At 33.4% G+C, this 17705-nt stretch overlaps 1 protein-coding gene across 1 annotated transcript in view; it reads left to right on the top strand.

The window, feature by feature from the left end:
• LOC6049479 (Y+L amino acid transporter 2) overlaps positions 1-16736 on the top strand; it is a 39791-nt gene extending 23055 nt beyond the window's left edge. Inside the window, exons 2-6 of the mRNA XM_038258568.1 lie at positions 807-1446; positions 4109-4453; positions 4509-4677; positions 15874-16074; positions 16138-16736. Coding sequence (XP_038114496.1) covers positions 1013-1446; positions 4109-4453; positions 4509-4677; positions 15874-16074; positions 16138-16533 — 1545 coding nt within the window. The 5' untranslated portion in view covers positions 807-1012 and the 3' untranslated portion in view covers positions 16534-16736. The remainder of the gene's footprint in view (positions 1-806; positions 1447-4108; positions 4454-4508; positions 4678-15873; positions 16075-16137) is intronic.
• Positions 16737-17705: the final 969 nt, after the last annotated feature.

Below are 17705 nucleotides of genomic sequence, written 5' to 3'. Positions count from 1 at the left end.
CTGTAACTTTTGACCCTTAAGTCCAAATTGACTTGTCAGATAATAAAACTGTTTGTTTTTTAGAGCCGAATACCACTTTTCTCTAAAAATTAACCTTAAATTGCCACGTTAAAAAAACCGATTTTTGAAGGTTTGCTCAGATGCTTTCTATAAATTTGGTCGTAGAAGACGTAGATTACGAGATAAAATTTTGGTGTCTTCGACAAAGTTGCTTGGATTGGCAAGCCCGTCAACTTTCTAGAAGACGAAAAAATTCCCAAAAATATTCCTGTAAAGTTAGATTTCCAAAATCACCCTAATCGTGAACCACCCTAATTTTCAACCAAACCAAAAGTTGCCCCTTTCCATATGCAACAACTCTTCTCAAGACACCAAAGCTCCAAAACTTAACCATTTTTCGGAAAATCCATTTTCCACTTAATTTTGCGATCTGGACCACTGTGCATTGTCTTATTCGGGTGGCTGCTTGAGTGGTGCTCATTTTTCGTTCGTTTCGTCTTTGTGTTTACGTTCACCGACCGTCGCCAAGTAATGACGATCATGGTAGGCGCTGTGTGTCAGCTATCAAATTTCGTTTTCGGAAATGATCGCTGACAGAATGTTCTGATATTTCGTTTGAAATAACTAGAAGATGGACTAATTTAACAACATCAACAAATATAAAAAAAAAAACTTCCTTTTTAAGGATGACAGATATTATAAGAAACTAAAGTTTTCCAAATTTACATCCCCTTACCATTTTACCCCTTTTCTCAATGCCACATCCATAATATTTCTACTTCTCTCTTGTTTCGTTTCGTCTACAGGTCTCGTTTTTCCTTCGATTCGCGAAGCAAAACTCGCCGGCGCGAACCCGATCGGAGGAGGCAAGCAGCAGGTGGCCGGCCGCGCTTGGCCGATGCTAGAGGAGCGAGAGTCCAGCCAACCTCAACCGCCACACAATCGTTTAGAAGCAGTTGAAGCGCGACCGCGATCGGTAGTCGGTTGAAATCGAATCCTCCCGTAGTCGAAAATGGTGTTAAAACAGCGCGGGCCGGTTCTGGAGCTGCACTCGCCAACCGAGGACGTCCTCGTCAGTCCCGGGAGTGAGAGTTTACCGCCGCTGGAGAATGGCACCGCCGGAGAGGCGTCGGATGTGGCCAAACCGGAAAAGGTTAAAATGAAGAAGGAACTGGGGCTGCTAGAGGGAGTGGCCATCATTCTGGGGATCATCTTCGGATCGGGAATCTTCATCTCGCCGAAGGGTGTGCTGATGGAAGTGGGTGCCGTTGGAACGTCGCTTGTGATTTGGGTACTGTGCGGTGTGTTGTCCATGATTGGGGCGTTGTGTTATGCGGAGTTGGGAACGGCGATACCCAAGTCGGGAGGAGATTATGCGTACATCTACGAGGCTTACGGACCGCTGCCGGCGTTTTTGTACCTGTGGGATGCGACGGTGATCTTTGTGTGAGTATTTGTTTGAAATCTAGATTACTTTTTCAGATCAACCCATGTACGTAGGACCTGTTGAAAAAATAAGCAAAAAATGTTCTGTTTAAAGTATAATTGCGATTGCTAAAAATCAGGAGCAACAGAGAAAAGGACGGATAAGCATTTTTTTCATGAATTACAGCTTTCATAAAGTGTATTTGACTGTTCCAAAGTAATAAATAGCTCAAATAAAAGTGAGCAAGCAACTCTCCAATGTTGATACATCTCAAAATGTTGATTTAATAGCGGAAAACGGCAAAAGTGATGAGAATTGGTCGATCGGCTTAGAGTGATTAAAATGGGTATATTTCCCTTAGTCAGGCGATTTTTTTTTCCTTTTTGAAATTTCAGAAACATTGAAAAAAAATCAATTGGGTCCTTAAATTAGGCTTAAATTTGTGATACTATTGTTCTCAACGGTAAAGCTTATTTTTCTGAGTACAATGACCCAAAGCGACACCAATGGATTCAAAATGGATTTTTGAATCAATTTAAAAAAATTGACTTCGCGGCCCTTCTTGACAGCTCGTTCCAAGGGGACCATAGTTGATCCATCGAAAAAATGTTGTCTTGTCATTATTATTTTTACATTATAATGAAAAAAAAGTAATCAGAAATGGTTTTTAATCGTGTTTTTTGCCGTTGTACATAAAAATTTACATAGAGCTTTAGGACCCAAACAGGGCATGATGTTTTGCTGAACAATTCTTTTCAAAAATATTGTTTTTTTATTAATTTTGTAGCAAACCTAATGATTTTTACAAAATTTTAGTATCTGTGACTCTGCGTACCCAATTGGGTACTAAAGCCCTATGTCAATTTTTATGTACAACGGTAAAAAACACGATTAAAAACCATTTCTGATCCTTTTTTTTTTCATTTTAACTCAAAAAAATTTTTTTGACAAGACAACATTTTTTCGATGGATCAACTATGGTCCCCTTGGAACGAGCTGTCAAGTAGGAGCTTTTCTGTCAAGAAGGACCGCGAGGTTAATTTTTCAAAATTGATTTAAAAATCCATTTTAAACTCTTTGTGGTCGTACAAAGGGTCATTGTACTCACAAAAATAAGCTTTATCGCTGTAAACAAAAATATCAGCAATCTAAGCTTCATTTTAGGACCCAATTTGAATACCGACCTAAAATAACTCTATCTTTTTGCATTATTTAAAATAAGTTATTTTTTTAAACTCTTTCTGAAAAAAAGATATAATTCATTTAAAATTTTAATGGAAGGAGCGGTCGTGGCTGAATGGTTACGATGTTCGCTTTATAAGCGAATGGTTCTGGGTTCGATACCCATCTGCTCCCAACGAGAAAGTTCTGGACTCATTAAATTTGGAATTAATGGAAAATCATGAAAAAGCTCACGGCGGGGTTCGATCCCCTATCCTTAGGATTGGCAAGCAAAATGCTTTCCACTTAACCGTGGAGCATTGGTAGCTTGAGGAGGAATTAGACTGGTATAGTTGAATCCAAGAATCGGACAAAAGAATCAAATTGAATGCAAGTTGAACATCAGAACTCAAACAAGATTGCATGCAAGATTGCAAGCGCAGTTGAAATTGAATCTAAAAATACCTCGCTATAAATAGCCTTGGCGACTGATAGAATTCATCCAATAAGAGATGAGAAGAATTGAAAGCATTCCCATTAGAAATGAGAACACACGAAGAATTCGAACAACAATGCAAACGGTCGTTACCACTTGCCTAGGGTGGCTCCTCAGACCATTCACCTTCCCAAAAACCGTCCAACTCCAAGCGAAACTTACTTGAGGATACCGTGGAGATTTTCCCTTAATACTCTGAAAAAAGTGGAGCATCAACACTTCCCGTCTTCCAAATCCCCTATCCTTGTCCCTGGTGCGCGGTGGAGATGGGAGCGGCCGGCAATGGACGGCCACCATGGTGGTGAGAATCTGGTTCAGGTGGAATTGGTTCTATTCCCAATTATCGATTCCTAGGCAACTTGGGCTTAGACAATCATCACATCACATGGCGAAAATCCAGTCTGCAATCCGCTAAAATCACCGTCTCCTAGCGAAGCGAAGCGAAGCGAAGCGAAGCGATAATTCATTTAAAATTTTAATTTCTTTGAAAAATAAATTGAATTCCCTCTGATTTTCGGATCTTTTTTTATCAGGGCTATCGTCATTCGTCCTTTTGTGGTGCTGGCCTACAGATTTGCCGTTTTTCTAATCGGATCTAACCTTAACTATCTTTTGGAAGCACCTCGGAGAATGCTATTCAATTCGAATTGTTTAACAGCCTGGCCAGGCCTACTGCGTGAAATTAATCGCAGGGATGATTCGTTGAAATTATGTTTTAGCACGAATGTTACTGGTTTTCACCTAAGAAGGAGTTTTGTTATTATTTTTGATGAATTTTGAAAGATATTAGCGAATGTTATTGAAGTAGTTTATGTCAATTTATAGGTTAAAAACCTAAGTTATCAAAAAGGATATAAAGTTTGAATGGTAAAACAAACCTAACTAACCAAAGTCGATTACGATTAGTGCGCCGCTTTAAAAAAAAAAAAACTTTTTGAATTCGGTAGATTCTACTGCTTTTTACAAAATATGTGTGCTCAAAAATCTTAAAATTATTCTTCTCCATTCTTTCCCCTTTCCCTCAGTCCCAGCACCAACGCCATCATGGGTCTCACCTTCGCTAGCTACGTGTTCCAGCCGCTCTTTGCTGCGGGATGTTCCGTGCCGACGATCGGCCTGCAGCTGTTCGCGGCTGTGACCATCTGTGCCCTCACCTACATCAACGCGTACGACGTCCGGGTGACGACCAAGATGCAAAACATTTTCATGTTCACCAAAATTGGCGCCCTCGTGCTGGTCATCATCGTGGGCGTCGTTTGGATGCTGCTCGGCGGAACGGAAAACTTTGAAAACGCCTTTGAAAACACGGAAACCGATCCGGGCAAGCTGTCGGTGGCGTTCTACTCCGGAATCTTTTCCTACGCTGGATGGTTTGTTGAAAATTCTAATTTAATTAATTCTTATAACTATATCTATTATTTTTAGGAACTACCTCAACTTCATGACGGAAGAGCTGAAAGACCCCTACAAGAACCTCCCCCGGGCCATCTACATCTCACTGCCGCTGGTCACCGGAATCTACGTGCTCGCCAACATGGCATACGTGGCCGTGCTGACTCCCCAGCAGATTCTGTCCTCGGATGCAATTGCTGTGGTAAGTGACAAGTACAAGATCAATCGGTGTCTCCCGCCGACTTGGCAACAGATAAGATTGATCGGACAACGAGCTTGTTGGCATGTGGCACTTTTGATTGGAGCTTGTGTTCGGTAGACAACTTGTCGCCGAGCGATGACCGAGTTGATTGTTGGGGTGCACTTGATTGTGCCCTTAACACTTGGTCAAAGCAATTTTAATTTAATTGATCGTTAAAAGGGTTGTTGTTGTTGCTTGAATATGGAATGCATAATAATTTAAAGAAGTCAACGACTCAAAATTTTATTTAACAAAACGAGCTTTCAAAGACTGTCTGTGATTCTATGTTCAGGGTTGTTACGGACGGCGCGGATCGCGCGGATAGCGCGGATTTGCTGACTAATTTTGCTCAGGCGCGGATTTCGCGCGGATGGCAATTTTGATAAATAAATAGATAAATAGATAGAATTACTTTCAAGTTATTAAGAAAAATATTATCAAGAATTACGAGAATTTGTTTTTTTTTTTTCCATTGAGTGCAATTTCAATTTCTTATTAATAGATTTTTTTCTGAAAATGTTTGTTTGTATTTTCTTAATACGAACCGTCGAAAAATTAAGATGAAGATTATGTAGAGATTATTTTTTAAATCTATGGTTGAGAATTTCTTAAATAAAATTATTTTTGCTTATATTGGCTCTGAATATGTAATTCCTTTTGAGTTTTGAGTAATGGTTTTTTTAGCCTTATTTATTTTTAATTTTATAGTGGATATATTCAATTTGCCTTTGAGTTTAAGATGGGATATACCCGTAGAAATATTTTTTCTAAATTTAAACATTCTTGACGAAAAAAAGATCAGAACATTCAAAAATTAATGCTCCATCATTCCAAATTCAAATTTCAAAAATTCGAAACTTTTTTTTATATTTTAATAGTTTTTTAATCAAAATTTTTAAAATTCAGCTTAAAAAAATTTCGAATTTCTAAAATCGTAATTTAAAAAATCCGAAATTTCTAAATTCAGAGTTTTAAAAATTTTAAATTCAAAACTCCAAAAAACTAAAAAATTGAAAATGAAAAATTCAAAATTAAAAAAAATCAAAATAAAAAAAATCTGAATTAAAAAAATAAAATTTTAAAACTAAAAAATATTAAATTTAAAACAATTTTGCAAACAAAAAAATATTAAATTTAAAAAAATTTGCAAACAAAAAAACCGAAATCTCAAAAATCTCAAATAAAATTTTCTTAAATTCTTAAATTCTTAAATTTTTAGAAGAAAATATTTCAAATATTTTAAATGCAATTTGTTTCGGAATGAAATTTTAGTGAGGAATTTGAAATACAATCTGTATTAAAATTCATAGATTTTGAATTTTTAGATTTTTTAAATCTAAAATTTAATTATATGAAATTTTAGATTTTGAGCCTATATTTTTGAAGTAAAATTTAATTTGTTAGATTTTTTTAATTTTGTTTATATTGGTTTATAATTTTCTATTTTGTTTATATTGGTCAAAGTTATTGTAGTGTCCCTCTGATTTGCAAAAAGACTTTTTTTGTGACACTTTTCTTGACGTCTCTTGAGGTATTTTGATTTAATTCCTTCAAACATAAAACGAGTTTCATTTTTCTATCAAATACTTTCTGTATTAGTTTTTTTCTTGGGAAATCACATTTCTTGAATGTTGATCGCGATTTTTTTTTATATGGCGCGGATTTCGCGCGGATTGAGGTTTCGGTCGGCGCGGATTTGGCGCGGATTTTTTTTCGACTTTCCCGTAACAACCCTGTATGTTAATATTAAAAAAATCTTCATCTTGAGAAGGGTTTTTGGGATCGATTTGGTCTCATTAGAAAAAAAAGTAACACGTGTTTCCATCTTGCACCTAAAATGTGGCGGTTTCAGTACTTTGTGGTTCGATCACAGTTGTAAAATATATTTTTTTTTGGAATCATGTATCAAATAGCACAGTAATAAGTGAGCCAACAAGTTTATTTCAAATGTTTTCGAAAAAATGGTCTGAAATTTCAAAAATGGATAGAAATAGGACCGAGTCCTTAACCCGTAAAAAAAAATCAAAAAATCTGCCATTTATTTTCTTTGGTTAATACTTTGTGGGCCCTTTGCTATGATCACCAATTGTCTAAAGAAGATATTTTGTTCGTCCAAACAACATTTCATACAAATTCAGAACGTAAACTGTAAGTATTAACTTGGACTAGGCATCTAGAAAAAAATAATAGCCACACTTAAAAAAAATACTCTGTTTGATTTCACTTTGTGTTTGTGCAAAAACCCTATTATTGAAAAAAATGCAAAAAAAAAACAATTTTTGCAAAAACCCTATTTTTTCTCCTTTGAAATCAGATTTTTCCTAAAGTTGGCAACACTGCCAAATAATATTTGCAGTGCCTACACGCAAAACGGACACTAGGTATAAATTCCTAATTTTTAGGTATAATCGAACCTGACTGCAATAAGGTATTTTATTACTAGTCGGCTATTAGTAATAAAATTACTAGTCGCGTTTTAGTACGAGAATTCCTAAATTTTAGGTATAATTGAAGAACCAATATACCTAAATTTTAGGCATTTTCTGGAAAAGTTTGGGATCCAAAATTACTTATAATTAGGTATAATTCAAGATGGCGGACCATGATTATTACTAAATTCTAGGCATAAAAACCTAAAATTCAGGTATTTTCTGGAAAAGTCAGGGATCCAAAATAACTTATTTTTAGGTATAATCCAAGATGGCGGACCATGATTATTACTAAATTCTAGACATAAAAACCTAAAATTCAGGTATTTTCTGGAAAAGTCAGGGATCCAAAATAACTTATTTTTAGATATAATCCAAGATAGCGGACCATGATTATGACTAAATTCTAGGCATAAAAACCTAAAATTTAGGTATTTTCTGGAAAAGTCAGGGATCCAAAATATCTTATTTTTAGGTATAATCCAAGATGGCGGACCATGATTATTACTAAATTCTAGACATAAAAACCTAAAATTCAGGTATTTTCTGGAAAAGTCAGGGATCCAAAATAACTTATTTTTAGGTATAATCCAAGATGGCGGACCATGATTATTACTAAATTCTAGACATAAAAACCTAAAATTCAGGTATTTTCTGGAAAAGTCAGGGATCCAAAATAACTTATTTTTAGATATAATCCAAGATAGCGGACCATGATTATGACAAAATTCTAGGCATAAAAACCTAAAATTTAGGTATTTTCTGGAAAAGTCAGGGATCCAAAATATCTTATTTTTAGGTATAATCCAAGATGGCGGACCACGATCATTCCTAATTTCTAGGCATAAACACCTAAATTTTAGGTATTTTCTAGAAAAGTGAGAGATCAAAAATTACTTATATTCAGGAAGAATCCAAGATGGCGGACCACGATTATTCCTAATTTCTAGGCATAAATACATAAATTTGAAATATTTTCTGGAAAAGTGAGGGATCCAAAATTACTGATATTTAGGTATAATCCAAGATGGCGGACCACGAATATTCCTTATTTCTAAGAATAAATACCTAAATTTGAGGTATTTTCTGGAAAAAGTAAGGGATCCAAAATTACTGATATTCATGTATAATTCAAGATGGCGGACCATGATTATTACTAAATTCTAGGCATAAATGCCTAAATTTTAGATATTTTCTAGAAAAGTAAGGAATCCAAAATATCTTATATTTAGAAATAATCAAAGATCATTTTAGATATTAATCAAGAGATATGAAGGCAGAAGAAAACAATGGTTTAAATGATATAATAATATTTTTATTTACATAAAACTCAACTTTTTTATAAATTTTTTTTTATTGATTTGAATATTTTAAAATTATAACATTTTTATATTTTAAAAATTATAATATTTTATCATTTAAAATTTTAATATTTTAATATTTTAATATTTTAATATTTTAATATTTTAATACTTTAATATTTTAATATTTTAATATTTTAATATTTTAATATTTTAATATTTTAATATTTTAATATTTTAATATTTTAATATTTTAATATTTTAATATTTTAATATTTTAATATTTTAATATTTTAATATTTTAATATTTTAATATTTTAATATTTTAATATTTTAATATTTTAATATTTTAATATTTTAATATTTTAATATTTTAATATTTTAATATTTTAATATTTTAATATTTTAATATTTTAATATTTTAATATTTTAATATTTTAATATTTTAATATTTTAATATTTTAATATTTTAATATTTTAATATTTTAATATTTTGATATTTTAATATTTTAATATTTTAATATTTTAATATTTTAATATTTTAATATTTTAATATTTTAATATTTTAATATTTTAATATTTTAATATTTTAGTATTTTAATATTTTAATATTTTAATATTTTAATATTTTAATATTTTAATATTTTAATATTTTAATATTTTAATATTTTAATATTTTAATATTTTAATATTTTAATATTTTAATATTTTAATATTTTAATATTTTAATATTTTAATATTTTAATATTTTAATATTTTAATATTTTAATATTTTAATATTTTAATATTTTAATAGTTTAATATTTTAATATTTTAATATTTTAATATTTTAATTTTTTAATATTTTAATATTTTGATATTTTAATATTTTAATATTTTAATATTTTAATATTTTAATATTTTAATATCTTAATATTTTAATATTCTAATATTTTAATATTTTAATATTTTAATATTTTAATATTTTAATATTTTAATATTTTAATATTTTAATATTTTAATATTTTAATATTTTAATATTTTAATATTTTAATATTTTAATATTTTAATATTTTAATATTTTAATATTTTAATATTTTAATATTTTAGTATTTTAATATTTTAATATTTTAATATTTTAATATTTTAATATTTTAATATTTTAATATTTTAATATTTTAATATTTTAATATTTTAATATTTTAATATTTTAATATTTTAATATTTTAATATTTTAATATTTTAATAGTTTAATATTTTAATATTTTAATATTTTAATTTTTTAATATTTTAATATTTTGATATTTTAATATTTTAATATTTTAATATTTTAATATTTTAATATTTTAATATCTTAATATTTTAATATTTTAATATTTTAATATTTTAATATTTTAATATTTGAATATTTTAACATTTTAATATATTAATATTTTAATATTTTAATATTTTAATATTGAAATACCTCAATTTTTTAATATTTTAATATTTTAACATTTTAATAATTTAATATTTTAATGTTGTAATAATTAACTTTTTTAGGTTTTGAATATTTTCATATTTATTTATTTTTGATATTTTATTATTTTAATATTTGAATATTTTTGCAACTTCAATATAAAAATCATTAAATATTTTTAATTTCAGAATATTTGATTTTTTTAGTTTGAGAACGTTTGAAATTGAAGATTTTTAAAAATCCCCCTTCTATCTCTCTCTCTTCCTCTTCCTCTCTATATCTCGCTTGCTTTCTCTTCTCTATCCTACTTTTACTCTCTCTCTCTCACCCTCTCTCTTCCTCTCCCCTTGCTCTTCCCTCTCTCTCCCTCTACCACATATTCTCTCCTTCTCTCTTTCCCCCCCCCCTCTCTTTTCTCTTCTTCTATCTCTCTCTCTCTCTCTCTCTCTCTCTCTCTCTCTCTCTCTCTCTCTCTCTCTCTCTCTCTCTCTCTCTCTCTCTCTTCCTCTACCCTCACCCTATCTCTCCCTCTCTCTCTCCCACATTTTCGGTCCATCTTCCTTCCCACTTTCTCTCTCCCTCTCACTCTTTCTCTCTCCTTCTCTCCCTTTCCCACTTTCTGTCTCTTTCCCTCCTTTTTCTCTCCCTCTCCTCTTCTCTCTCCCACTTTCTCTCTCTTTCTCTTCCTCTACCCTATCACTCTCTCATACACACACGAGCACAAACGCACTTTCACACACGCATACATACCCACACGCACAGACACACACCCGCTACGCCCAACCAAACCGCCAACCTCAAACTGGATACAATTTTGGGTCGCACAATTCCCCCGGTTGGGGTTCCTTTATACTTCCCCTTTCCAGCTCTTCCGCAAACATCCGTCCTCTAGGGCAGGAGAGGGAAGACGCGGCTTTAATCCGCCGGGAGTTGAAGGTTCCGTCCTCCTCCTCCTCTTCCACAAACACGCGAGCCACACTTCCTCTAATTAAGATGCTCCGGGTTCCGTTCTCCTTGGCACTCAAAAAGTGGTTCCCTTAAACAAAAATAAAAGCTACATAACTAAATCCAGCGATGCCCCGGCGGAACCTCTGTCCCATCCTGGGAGAACTGTGCCACGCGTCGGATTTTGAAGAGCCGAACCTGTTCTGCAAGGGGAGCGTCCAGTTCGGGTCCAGCACACTGCGAGGGACAGAGTGTCGCCTGCCGCGGTTCGACTTGTTTGAACTTGTTCGACAACTTTTGGCTGGTCGGGTACGGCTTTGCGTTTCTACCGACCCAGCCGGGGCTGCACCGGATCCAGGTGGCCACGTGGAAAGTTTCGTCGGCCAACTCAAAATGCATTCCCGATCGGTTCCCAGCACAAAACTTACCTTGCCACTTACCACAGTTTGAAAATTAACAGCAGCACCATGGAACACAAACTTACAGCCGCGAAATTATTTTGACATTGACATGTCAATTCGTGAATCACAATTCTTGAACTAAAAAATACTAAAATTTAGGAATTTTGAAGAAGTACTTCAGTGTTCTAAAAAAATACTAAATTTTAGGAAGAAAAAAATACTAATTTTTAGGTATAATTTGACAAGCTAGAACATAAGTTCAAAAAATACTAAAAATTAGGAATTTATACCTAATGTCCGTTTTGCGTGTATAAAATAAACAAACATGGTATTTTGCGCATTTCGTTTTTTTTTTTTTGTGTAAGAAAAATAAATCTAAAAAAACTCTTCAAAAATATAACTCTTTACTTTAGTTTACCCATTTTTCTCAAGTTTTTGTTATCTTCAGTTACAACTTTGCCGAAGACACCAAATCGATCAATAAATTGCTTTCAAGATGCAGATTTAACATTAACATAGCATTTGCATACTCGTCAAGTTTATATGAAAACATATATAGTCGAATGTGTGACGGAAAATTGCTTTTTTGGAGAATTTAGAGTTTTTTAAAGACAAAATTTTAATTTTTTATATGAATTAACAACAACAACCCAAAAAGCACAAAAATCAAAATTCTTTAAAAAAAAAACTCTAAAAATTAAGGAAATGATTAGTTTGGGAACGTCCATAAACGACTTTTTTTGAAAACTGATGACTTAGAAATATAATAAATAAAAAGGTATTTTTTATAATATTTGCTAAAAATATCGGTACAGTCCTGACTCGATTATCCGAAGTTCGATCATCCGAAGGTTTGTATGAGACTTCGGATAATTGAGAATCACCGATTTTTTCTTATAGTCAATTTTCTTTTCTTGTTTTTAACGTCAAATTCGAGTTCTGTGATCCCATTTTAGTCAAATTTTAAAAGTTGATTGCCTATTAAGAGTATGAGCATGAGAGAATTTTAATAGTTGATTGCCTATCAAATAACAAAATACATTTTTCCAAAATTTCATCACCGCCATTTTGGCCGCTATCCTGGGTTTAAAAATTCTAATACAATTTATGAAAAAGGAAGAATGACAAATGGTGGTTCAACATCAACAATAATTAAATTAAATGTTAGGATGTCAAAACTGAGTGTTTGCCATCTGATCCAAGTAGACCAAAATTGAATAAAATCGGACAGATAATTGTAGAAAAATCCTTTCACAACAATTCTCTTCATAATTTGCAAATTATTAAAAAAATGTCGCTCTAACTAAGCTCAACCACCCCTCGACCTAAACCAGACCGTGGTATAAAATATTTGCAGCGGCCTAATCAGATTTCAATGTTTGTTGTGACATTAAAAATGCAATAAAAAGGTCATAAATAAAATTTTGCTTCTTTTTTTTTTGAATTTCCAGAGTTTTGTCAAAGGGCCTATAAACTTATGAAACACAATAATTAAACAGGGTGGCCACTCAAGTCGGGAATTTATGATTTTTGACAAAAAGTCGAGATTTACAAGCATACATGTTTGAAAATATTTTTCAACTTTTGAATAATTTCGTAATATTTTGTACAATTTTCAAATTAAATTCATACAATTCTGCTTTAAGTAACTTATTTAAATTTAAGGTTCTTTTCATTTTGTATTTCAATAAAGTTGAGAATGAAAAGGGTATTTAAGACATAAAAAATATTTGTTTTTCTTTTTTTTTATCTTTTAAAATAAATATTGGATACCGTTAAAAAACTAATTTTCATGGTATTTTTTATTAATCAAATGATCTTTTTTAATTTTTGCTTATCAAACAAGAAGTAAACTTAATAAAAACTGTTTCATTTCGTCACATTAATTGAATATTTGAAAAAAGATTCTAACTTGAGATTGGCAATGGTATTTTTATTTTTTTTAGCCAAATACATAACGTAATTTCAAAACACAAAATCAAAATGTTGCTCTGAACTTTTTTGTGAGAATATGTGAATTTACTATAGATAAAACATGATTTTTAGTTATCGGAAAACTTAAGATCGAATAAAATCTAATCGCTGTTCGTTTTGAATAAAAAAATTGAAAAACTTTTTTACATTTTGAAAACTCAAAAAAATATTTGAATTACAATAAAATAATTTCAAGAAGTTTTGAGTTACTGCAAAATTGTTTAAATAATTTGTCTTTTCAAACATTTCTTTCAAAATAAGTGGGATCTTATCAAACTGAATTTTTAATTGAATTTTGTTTAATAAATCAGTTAAATACTAACAACGAGACAAATCGCTTCGCTTCGCTTCGCTAGGAGACGGTGATTTTAGCGGATTGCAGACTGGATTTTCGCCATGTGATGTGATGATTGTCTAAGCCCAAGTTGCCTAGGAATCGATAATTGGGAATAGAACCAATTCCACCTGAACCAGATTCTCACCACCATGGTGGCCGTCCATTGCCGGCCGCTCCCATCTCCACCGCGCACCAGGGACAAGGATAGGGATTTGGAAGACGGGAAGTGTTGATGCTCCACTTTTTTCAGAGTATTAAGGGAAAATCTCCACGGTATCCTCAAGTAAGTTTCGCTTGGAGTTGGACGGTTTTTGGGAAGGTGAATGGTCTGAGGAGCCACCCTAGGCAAGTGGTAACGACCGTTTGCATTGTTGTTCGAATTCTTCGTGTGTTCTCATTTCTAATGGGAATGCTTTCAATTCTTCTCATCTCTTATTGGATGAATTCTATCAGTCGCCAAGGCTATTTATAGCGAGGTATTTTTAGATTCAATTTCAACTGCGCTTGCAATCTTGCATGCAATCTTGTTTGAGTTCTGATGTTCAACTTGCATTCAATTTGATTCTTTTGTCCGATTCTTGGATTCAACTATACCAGTCTAATTCCTCCTCAAGCTACCAATGCTCCACGGTTAAGTGGAAAGCATTTTGCTTGCCAATCCTAAGGATAGGGGATCGAACCCCGCCGTGAGCTTTTTCATGATTTTCCATTAATTCCAAATTTAATGAGTCCAGAACTTTCTCGTTGGGAGCAGATGGGTATCGAACCCAGAACCATTCGCTTATAAAGCGAACATCGTAACCATTCAGCCACGACCGCTCCTTAAATACTGACAACGAGACAAATCAACATTAATACAAAATTTTAAAAAGCTACTGGTTAAAAAAAAAAACATTTTTTTAACGAATTCTTAGATATTTTTCTAAATTCTTTGAAGGAATAAAAACAGCAACCATGTTGAAGCGTTCTTTGATTTAAAATAAAATAAAATAAAATTATGAATTAAATTTCAAATTCGATTATCTCTAGCTTTTTGTCATTTCCTGTTGAAACGAAGTATCAACAACTATACATTTGCCAATATAAAAAATAAACATTGCAACTTTAAGTATTGAAAAAACGAAGTTGACTTTATAGCTGTCGGCCACCATTGCTAGTACCAACCACTAGTGTCTTCCTTTTAATCTACAAGGACTTCGCCGCCCTGGGCTCCTAAGTGTATGAAAGTATGGCACGGAGCGACGGCGCCGAATACCCATATTTACACATAGAATTTTAGAGCGCCGGCCGCGGGATTCGAACCGGCGACCTCTGGACTGTGAGTCCAGTGCGCGGTCCGATTGATCCACACGGGCGGGAGTATTGATGAGATTTCGATTATTTTTCAAAGATAATTGTTTATGTTTCTAGTCTCAATCAAAATAATGAGCATCCATTTTTTAAAGTAATTTTTAGGAATTTGTTGTAAATTTCTTGTGTTTACAAAAATTTCCAATAGCTTGATTATTTTAAATTTTAGTTTTTTTGGTTGGTATTGACTTTTCTTTCTTCTTTGCGTAAAAGAGGTTTTGGGTGACTCACCACACATAACCTTCGGACGCCTTGAAATGAGCAGAAACTTGCAACAGAGACCACAAAAGACCCGGGGGTCGTTAAAGTGGACTACTTTGCTTTTTGACTCTTCTTATAAAGAATTTTGTTGTTTAAAATAATTCTCCAGATAAGAAATGCCTATTATTTGAGCTTTGTGGAAAAGTCGGGTAGAAGTCGGGAATTTGAAAATGGGATTTTAGTGGTCACCCTGACAATAGCTTATAGGACCTTTAAAAAAACTCTAGATTTATTTTTGCAATTCCGTCGTGAAACTACTTACTTTTCTTGTCATTCTTGAACGACGAAATAGCCTACTTTTCTGTACCAAAAATAAAAGAATCGAATAGCAACACTTTTCAAAATAAATTAAATGGGTCCTGAAAAGTTGAACTTTTCAGCACTTGTTTCCTAAAGTAACACTTTTCAACATTTTTTTGATTTAAACGATTTATTGACAAAATAAAAGAAAATTTGACTTAAAATTTCACTCAATGGGTGTTTTTTGGAATTGCAAAAAATGTTGTATGGAACTCGTTGCAAAACTTGATTGTGATAAATGTACGACTCGTGCGGAAAAAATCCTTTTTTTGCAACTTGTTGCATAAATTACTATTTTTTGACTATATACTATACTATTCAACTAATTGGTTTGAATCTTTTTTGAACAAAATAGTAAAAAAAATAATTCAAAAATCCATTCAATTAATTATTATTATTTTTATTCTTCCTCTCCACCCAGACCTTCGCCCAGAAAGCGATGGGCTGGGGCGCCTTCGTGATGCCCATCCTGGTGGCCATCTCCGCCTTCGGCGGCCTCTCCGTCCACATCATGACGTCGTCGCGGATGTGCTTCGTGGGCGCCCGGAACGGCCACATGCCGGAGATCCTGTCGCACATCAACGTGAACCGGTACACGCCGATGCCGTCGCTGGTGTTTCTGGTGAGTTGCTTTTTAGGTTTTTGTAAGAAACGGCTTTGAATAATTGAGTTCTCTGTTTTTCAGTGCATCCTGTCCCTGTTCTACCTGTTCATCAGCGACGTGTACGTGCTCATCACCTACAGCAGCATCGTCGAGTCGTTCTTCATCATGCTTTCCGTTAGTGCCGTGCTGTACTTCCGGTACACCCGGCCCGACATCAACCGGCCCATCAAGGTGCAGCTGTGGATTCCGGTGGTGTTTGTGATAATTTGCGCCTTCCTGATCGTGGTGCCGTGCTACGTAGCGCCGTACGAGGTCGGCATGGGCGTGCTGATTACGCTGGCCGGCATTCCCGTGTACTGGATCGGCGTCGCGTGGAAGGACAAGCCGGAATCGTTCGAGCGGGCGCTGCGCAGCGTGACGCAGTTCTGCCAGAAGATGCTCATGACGGCGAAGGAGGAGGTGGACGTTGAAGAGTAAATGTAGTTTGAGTTGGATTTTTTTCTATGGATGACAATATTGTGACGCGGTCACGACAGAGGTCAGGTCAAGCGCAGGCCAAGCGCAACGGAACGCACTGGAATCCGGTATGACGAAGCGAAGTTAGGTTAAGCTACAACACTTCACATCTCATGAGATTCTACCCTAAGGACAAGCATTACGTAATATTTTGTGCAAATTTTCAAACGATTATTTATGCTTTTTTTCCTTTATTTTCAACAATCAAAAGTGTTACTTTTTATAATATATATTTTCGAAACCAAAACGACCACATTGTGCCAAATTTATTTCAATATTTTCACTATTCTACAATCTCCACAAAACAATAAACCCTTTTGAATGCTCGACATTTCTTTTCAAAGTACTTAATCTTTATCTGAAATAGTAGGCGAACATCTAGTTCCCCTCGAAAAATCAATAAGTTTACAAGCAACGAATTGCGTTTCTTTATAAGAAACGCGACGATTTTTCCCCCTTTGCATTGCATTACAATTTACATTATCCATCCAGTGATCTTAGTTTAGATTATCACAAACAAATCAGACAAACGGCAATTGCACTAGCTTTAAGATTTTTTAAGTTAAGAGCCCGCGACGTCTCGAAAAGCGGCATCTGTGTGGAGAATAACGATGTAAATCGAGTTTCTTCATGCACGTGAAGCAGCCTAATGTGTAATATATAAGCTAGCTTTAAGGAGATAATGAACCAATAAAAATAAAAAGATCTGAAACTGTTACAAGCATGTTTGAGATGTGAAATCGTTTAAGAGTACCATTTTTTGTTAATAATTTTTTTCGTTCTTCGTTCGAAAATTCCCTTAACATATCATGAACAAACATCAAAGAACTTCAAACTCATCCGGACCTACAATCGACTACCACAAAAACTCACCCTTTACTAAAAAAAAGATCACTTGAAAGCTGTCCGGTATGCGCACTACGATCCAATGCGACCCAACCCAAAGAGACCATTCAACATCATCATCCCCCACAGGTTTGCGTGAGGCACCTGATCACCGATTGCGCCAACCATCGTGATTGGACCACGTGCTTAACACTTTTTTTTAAAGCAAAAAAGCAGACAAGCTGATCGCATGCTGGATTCCAACTACATCGGACGGTAACTTGGAAACTCGGTTCCAACTTCTTTTA

This window comes from Culex quinquefasciatus, chromosome 1 (genome assembly GCF_015732765.1).
Source record: "Culex quinquefasciatus strain JHB chromosome 1, VPISU_Cqui_1.0_pri_paternal, whole genome shotgun sequence".
In the NCBI taxonomy this organism is placed as follows: Eukaryota; Metazoa; Arthropoda; class Insecta; order Diptera; family Culicidae; genus Culex; species Culex quinquefasciatus.
The sequence above is the reverse complement of the archived record's forward strand: the minus strand, read 5'-3'. Positions and strand labels throughout refer to the sequence as shown.